At 36.2% G+C, this 7,190-nt stretch overlaps 1 protein-coding gene across 1 annotated transcript; it reads right to left on the bottom strand.

Moving 5' to 3' along the window:
• Nucleotides 1–211: 211 nt before the first annotated feature.
• Nucleotides 212–6,617, bottom strand: olah (oleoyl-ACP hydrolase). The gene is made up of 7 exons (XM_041809230.1): nt 6,511–6,617; nt 6,234–6,364; nt 5,888–6,026; nt 5,097–5,196; nt 2,498–2,667; nt 2,294–2,376; nt 212–1,896 (listed from the first exon to the last, which is right to left on the bottom strand). The coding sequence occupies exons 2-7, from the start codon at nt 6,361–6,363 to the stop codon at nt 1,754–1,756; spliced, it is 765 nt and encodes a 254-aa protein (XP_041665164.1). The 5' UTR covers nt 6,364; nt 6,511–6,617; the 3' UTR covers nt 212–1,753.
• Nucleotides 6,618–7,190: the final 573 nt, after the last annotated feature.

The following is a 7,190-nucleotide window of genomic DNA, read 5'->3' as shown; positions in this document are numbered from 1 at the left end:
ATGTCTCACCCCCACTCTCATCCCTGTTTCTGAGTCTATCTGCAGTTCTCCTTTATCCAATAAAGGCAAGAAAAGGCCCAAAAATAAATCTTAAAAAAAAAAAAAAATCGACAGACTTTTATTAGATCTGTCAGACACTTCTTGAATTAAAAATATCAAATACAAAAAAAGGACAGTTATTTTTCTTTTTAAATTTTTTTATTTTGTGCACTTTTGTATTCCGATAGATAGGATAGAGGATAAAATCAAAAACTGAGGGGAGAGAGGTCAGGGAATGACCTGCAGGAAAAGAGGCACAGGCTGAATTTAACTTGACAGCTTCTGTTCATGGGACAGAAAAACATAACCACTATGCCACTGGTGCCTTGGATGGCATATTTCTCAAATACTCATCAAATTCCTTTATCAAAGTAAAGAAATTTTATAATCTTAATGTATGTGTTTATTTTGCCCCCCCTGTGGACAAAGCAGGATTTTTTTATCTCTTAATCTCTTCCAGTTTAAGCGTACATAGTTTTCTAACCAAAAGAAAACCTCTTATCCTTCATTCTTTCAGAGGTCATATACATATGAGGATAGTACATTCAGGCTTTCCTAAAACATCATAACAATTTCTGTTCTTTATTAGATAATTGTCCAGAATGTCCACATGATGGGATAATTTGCTATAGAATTTTCAAGAATATTCATGGATATCTTTAGGAAATTTGTTTTGATATTTTGGGGAAATTGTTTGGAATTTGAAGTTTTGTGGGAAATTTGCTTCGAATTATTTTGGTATTTTCATTTGAAGTTGGTAAATTTGTTTCGATGTTTGGGGAGTTCATTTAGGAGTTTCCAGGTATTTTCATGAATATTTGGAAATTTATTTGCAGTTTTGATTTTTATTATTTTTTGGGAGTAATTTATTTTGAAATTTTCTGGTATTTTCACAGAAACTTGGGATATATATATGCGTGTACATTTTTGGGAATTTGGTTGGGAATGTGGGGTGGGTCCTTTGAAATTTTCAAGAATTTTATGGAATTCCATTGGAATTTGTTTGGATGTTTGGGGAAATTCAGTCATTTTCATGGAATTTTGATGAAGTTATTTGAACATTTCTGGAAATTTTATTTTAAAAAATTGCGGGCCATTTGCTCTCATATTGGGGGATTTGCTTGAAATTTTTCAGGAATTTACATAGGATTTTGGAAGAAATTCTCATTGGGACGTTTAGGTTTTGTGACAAGGTTTCAATGAAACATTTTGGAAATATTTGAAGAAATTCTGGGGAACTTTCAGATAGTTTGAAAGGAGTTTAATAATTTTTTAGGCAATTTGAATAGATTTTGGAGAGGAAACCTCACAAAATTCTGAACTTTTAAAGTAATTTTCTTTATTCTTGACCTTACAAGTGGTCCCTCATCAAAATGACCCCACCACAACTCTCTCAATGACGGACACCATTTCTGACTGAAGACTCTCAACTGGCCAACACTCAGCCAAAACAGATGCTCTAAAACCGATCCAGTGTTGTATTTTCCGCAGAAACAGGACCAGGAAATATGTGGGCATCATTTTTGGTCAAAACTAATTCCTGTTCAAACACAAGGCTGAGCTTTTAAAATTAGCATGTCCTATTTCTCCCAAATAAGTGAGAGAAACTGAAAAGGCATTCCAAACAAAAGCTCAGGTCTGAGGGGGTTAAAACTCCCTACAGGAGCTTTAAGAGCATTACAAACAGCATTATATGACAGAGCTTTATATTTCATCACAAATAGTCCATCTCTGAAGTTTCCAGTTGTTTGGTAACGTAGTCTAAAATCAACCTTTCATTTCCAGGGTCCTTCAGGTAAAAATGAGATCCATCAAACATCCTGATGGTGAAATCTCCAGATGTAATTTCCTTCCAAGCTGTTAAAAACAAACATACAAAAAAAAAAAAAAAAAAAATTAATAGAATCAATGAAAACTTTACCAACAGGGACACGACCAACTAAAAGACATCGTTTCATTCATAATTTTCAGCCTAAACAAAAAGGCAAGTCCAGCTCTGTATTAACACTGATTTTTTAAAGGGTTATCGTGCAGACAACACATAATATCCGATCCCCTTTTCTTTTGATATTGGCTACTTGAGTGGGGGTTTATTTGTTTGTTTTGTTCATCTATCAAATTGTGCACAGTCTAATGACTAATTAGATGGAATTAATTTTGACGGATCCATGTCTGTGGTTTCTTACAACTGGCAACACCAGTCTTATGTAAATCATGCAGCTAACACTGTAAATGCTTTAATCAAAAGTCTGACCTTGTAAGTCATGAGGAATGTCGTCCTTCCCGTCAAAACACGTGACCGGGCAGGAGAGGAACGGCTTGTCCGGCTTATTGGACCTGCAGAAAATACAGTACACCTCTCACTACAAGCATTCATTCTGATAATTATTGATGAATGCCAAGTTAAAGGTTAAAAACAGGTTGAATTCAGATCAGATTGACAGAGTTGTAAGCCCACCTGTAGTTCTCCACAACATGCAGGTCAGCCTTCAAGGCAGGGAGGAAGAGTTTCAGGACTTCAGGGTTTGACAGCAGCTCAGGAGGAGTCCCTCCAATGGAAGTCATCCACTTCAGAAAATCTTCATCTGATAATTCACTTCTCTTTGGAGAACTGAGACGTGTTTCTGACTGAAAAGGGAACACACTGATATAAACACAGCAGTCCTGTCTTCTGCTAGTCTTATAAATACATGTTTTGGCATTTACAGAAATGAACCAGATGTTTTGATTTACAACCCCAATTCCCCCCAAAAAACTTGCTGTGTACAAATCTCATGAACCCATATTTTATTCAAAATAGAACATAAACAACATATCAGATGATGAAACCAAGACTACAAAAATGTAGGGACAGGGCAATGTTAGCCAGTTAGCATTGTCTTGCTGAAATATGCGAGGCCTTCCCTGGAAGAGACATTGTCTGAATGGGAGCATGTGTTGCTTTAAAACCTCTATCTACTTTTCAGCATTGATAGTGTCCTCCAGATGTGTAAGCTGCCCCCGCCATAGGCACTAATGCAACCCCACACCATCAGAGATGCAGGCTTTTAAACTGTGCACTGATAACAAGCTGGAGGGTTTCTCTCCCCTTTAGTCGGCAGCACAAGGCATCAGTGGTTAACGGAAAGAATTTCAAATTCTGATTCATCTGACCACAGAACAGTTTTGCATTTTGACCTTCAACCTTTTCCTTTGCTCACAGAGATTTCTCCAGTTTCTCTGAGCCTTTTAATGATATTATGGACTGTAGATGGTGGGATATTCAAAGTCTTTGCAATTTTATGCTGAGGAAAATTTTTCTGAAATTGTTCCACAATTTTAAGATGATTGGTGAACCATGGTCCATTTTTACTTCTGAGGGACCCTGTCCTAAGAGCTAAATGCTCCTTCTATACACAGTCAAATTACTGGCCTGTTGCCAGCTGCAAAATGCTCCTCCAGCTGTTTTTCATTAGAACCACTTAGTTTTCCAGCCTTTTGTTTCCTTATCCTCAAATTTTTGAAATGTGTTGCTGGCATCAAATTCAAAATGAGTGTATATACAGTGCTTAACAAATTTATTAGACCACCTGTCATATTTGTCTCAGAGACCATCCAGCATCATAAAGTGCTTTAATGCGGACTCCTTCATTTTCAGTGAGCTTTCCACGTTTTACCATTTTGAACAGGAATGAGGGATTTCAAACTGAATTCATCCAAATTTGAGCCAGCTCACTGGGCTTCTCTGAGAAGTCAGAAATGAATCAAGCATAACATTCAACCACTAAAACTATTTTTTCTGTTCAGGAATGCAAGTAAATAATTATAATTTGACATATTAATCAAGAAATATTAATGTGCTTTACTATTTTTTCCATGGTTTTTTGTAAATCAGTAAATTTGAAAATGCATGGATAACAATAATTATATTTTAGCATTAAAAATATTATTTAGGTTAAAGAGCTTCTACATATTGGTGTATAAACCATTGCAGAAACATAAAAAAATGATTTTGGTTTAACCAATGCTGTTAATTTAGGGTAGCTGTGGCATAAACCTTACTTTGGTTAGGGTTAGGGTGGTCTAATAAATTTGTTAAGCACTGTATAGTTCTAATGAAATGGTAAAATGTCTCAGTTTCAACATCTGATATGTTGTTTATGTTCTACTGTGAATAAAATAATGAGTTTATGAGATCTGAAAATCCATGCATTCTGCTTTTCTCTAAATTTCACACAGCACCCTAACTTTTTGAAAGTTTGGTTGTATTTACAAGTTGGCTTTGAATGAAAACCATGTTATATCAAAATCTTGTATATTGTTTTTCTCTGACAGCTGGGTTGATCTAATCACACATGTTTGGAATTGAACACTTAATTATATCAACTTAATCATATCAACATATATAATGTTGTGGTGATGAGGATTTTACCTGCCATTATTTACCATTGTTTGTTATTGTTTTACTGATTATGTTAACACTGCTAATGATGTGTTTTCCTAAGCTTTGACTTGAACTGATACTTTGTGCAGAAGGTTTTCCTGCAGTTTGGGGTGGCAGAGAAAAGTCAGGAAATATTCAGGGGCTTTGTGCAAGAGGTGATGGGGCGATTTATTCAAATTTGCTGCTTTTGGTTTGAGTTAGTTGTTATGGTATGTGTATTTTTCATTATTATTGCTACATGATATTTTTGTGTAGCTCTTATTTTTAATTGTGATATCTTAGCATTACTGAGGTAGAGGTTTCAAGTATGTTTTATGAGTTTTTTTGTGTATCAGATTTGAAATTGTGCAAAAAGAAAAACTAAAAATAAAAGTCTGAGCATGCTTAAATCAGAGTGACCTTGTAAATTGTAATGTTTTGGTCCATGTCTTGTGGCCTTTGTGATGTTTTCTTTTATCAAGTATTTATATACTAATATGGACCTTTGTGTCTGAAATAAAGAAATAGCATTTATAAATATCAAGTTGTTTTCATTTAATAAAGGTTTATGCTATCAAGCCTCTTTTTTACAAGTGAGTGGCAATTACTGAATCATCCAGGCAAAAGGCAGTTTAACAAAATGCATCAAACTCACATAAGGAGCAGAGGCTCCAGATAGAAAGATGTGAACTGGTTCAACGTTGTGAAGTCTTTTCAGAGCGTCTGCAACGGCAAAACTCGTAAAGGCACCAAAACTGAAACAGACAAGGAAAAGTTTCATTTATTTACTTAGTTCAGGGACATGGACATCACCTCAAACACATCTAAACTCCTTGCAAAACTTTTCTCAACCATGTTCCTCTGACTCAACATAGAGCCTGTCTTTGGACTCCAAACTGAGAGTGATGAAGAGACAGCTCTCCCACCGAGAGTCTCAACCCCTCAGATTTCCACAATTCATGAAATCACCAGCACGCGCCATTCGATAATCCATGTCCTATATTCATTCAACCTGGACCGGCTGGCTCCATGACCTTGGGATTCGTCATACCAGCTAACACCAGCACATTATCCTTTCCACATCCATTTGACCCTAACCTCAAGTTTCCTCTGCAGTCATTCCTCATTTGTTCATCCTTTCATCCCTTGACCCTTTCACCATCATTTTGTCCCTTTACCCTTCCCTGAACTCCTCTGTCCACCAACCCTCACTATCATCCCTTCATCCCTCAGCATTTAGCCTCATCTCTTCATCCCTTGACCCTTACTCTCATCCTTTTATCTCTCCATCCCACAGCTCTCACCCATCACTCTTCACCTAACCCTCTCAATAATGGAAAATATTCTAAACCCATATCTTTACTGGCGTGGTCTTTGTTGGTAAAATAATCTTAGGGAAAAGTTACATGTATAGTATTTCATGTCAAACATATTTTGCTGTCATACCTGTGTCCAAACAAAGCGAATGGCTTCTCTTTCAGCACTGGCACCAGCACACCAGTCACCTCGTCAACAATCTGCTGCATGTTCTGGAAAAATGGCTCTTTGGCTCGACTGTCTCTGCCGGGAAGTTTGACAGCAAGTACTGACAATGAACAAAAATATTAATTACATTTCACTAAGAGACACAATTATTCTGAAAAATGTTCAGACATTAAGTTAACAGTAAAAGAGCATCACTATAAGGTTATAACTCTAGAATATAAACGATTTTAGTATTCATCATATGAAAAAAACTGTAAGATAGGGCACATATTCAGTGCAAAGAGCAGCACTTCTGCTGGTGTTTTACCCTCTATGGAGCTGTTAAGGACGTTTCCCCATCTTGCATAGTGAATAGACCCTCCACCTGCCCATGGGAAGCATATCAGCCTGCTCACGGCATCTGGCCTCTTCTTGAAACAGTTGATCACCTTTTCCATTCTATACAAACAAAAAAAATCTTATTCAAGTCTGCCTGTGACTGTGCTTCTTTTTCAGCCTGCATGCAGCACTGTTTCTGAGGACCAACAATTCACTTTTGAGCTTTAACCATTAAAAGACGGGATTGTAAATATCTTATGTCCAACCTGTTTGCTGCTCCATCAACACCTCAGAAGGAGACAGGTACATTTCCTCATGTTGACGTGATACTTCCTGGTTACTTTTCCTCTGTGGTTTATGTATGGAGCTGTTGTTCCGTTAAATACATGAATTATGAGGACATCTACAGCATAGATTGTGTACTTACATGCCCGTACATTTATCAGTGGTTGATGTACTGACGTATTAATAATCTTTGGTCATATTTTGGAAATGTTTGTCAAAATAGTTGAAACAGTTATGAAATGCCTTTACCTTTCAAATCATGATTAATTTCAAATCATGACGTAAATAGTTGAGAAAAGTTTCCCGGAAGTGACGTTGTTTTCTACAGTTGTATGTCCTGACGGATTTCCCTTGGTGGAGTAGCAGAGGAGAGTAGCAACATCGTCAAGTTAGAGAAAATGAAACAGGGTAAAACCAGAAATACTACAGGCATTATTTCAAAATGAAAAGGTAGTGCGATTGATTGTATTAGAATTTAATGAAAACGAAAAAAATGACAGCACTAAATTGAAGATTTTCTTTTCAATAAACTTTGCATATATATATATATATTTTTTTTTTTTTTTTTTTCTTTCTTTTTTTTTTTAAATAACTGGAAGAATCAGTCATTTACACCCAGGGCATTAACCATGCTTATGCAGAATATCTGTGACAGTCCGTT

The sequence above is a fragment of the Cheilinus undulatus genome, linkage group 16 (assembly GCF_018320785.1).
Source record: "Cheilinus undulatus linkage group 16, ASM1832078v1, whole genome shotgun sequence".
Lineage (NCBI taxonomy): Eukaryota > Metazoa > Chordata > Actinopteri > Labriformes > Labridae > Cheilinus > Cheilinus undulatus.
This window is presented reverse-complemented; position numbering and strand designations above follow the sequence as displayed.

Coding starts and splice junctions, on each gene's coding strand:
- olah (XM_041809230.1), bottom strand. CDS start 6,363: ATGGAAAAGGTGATCAACTGTTTCAAGAAGAGGCCAGATGCCGTGAGC. Junction 5,197..5,887: donor TTCGCTTTGTTTGGACACAG/GTATGACAGCAA, acceptor TGTCTGTTTCAG/TTTTGGTGCCTTTACGAGTT. Junction 1,897..2,293: donor CATTCCTCATGACTTACAAG/GTCAGACTTTTG, acceptor TGTTTTTAACAG/CTTGGAAGGAAATTACATCT.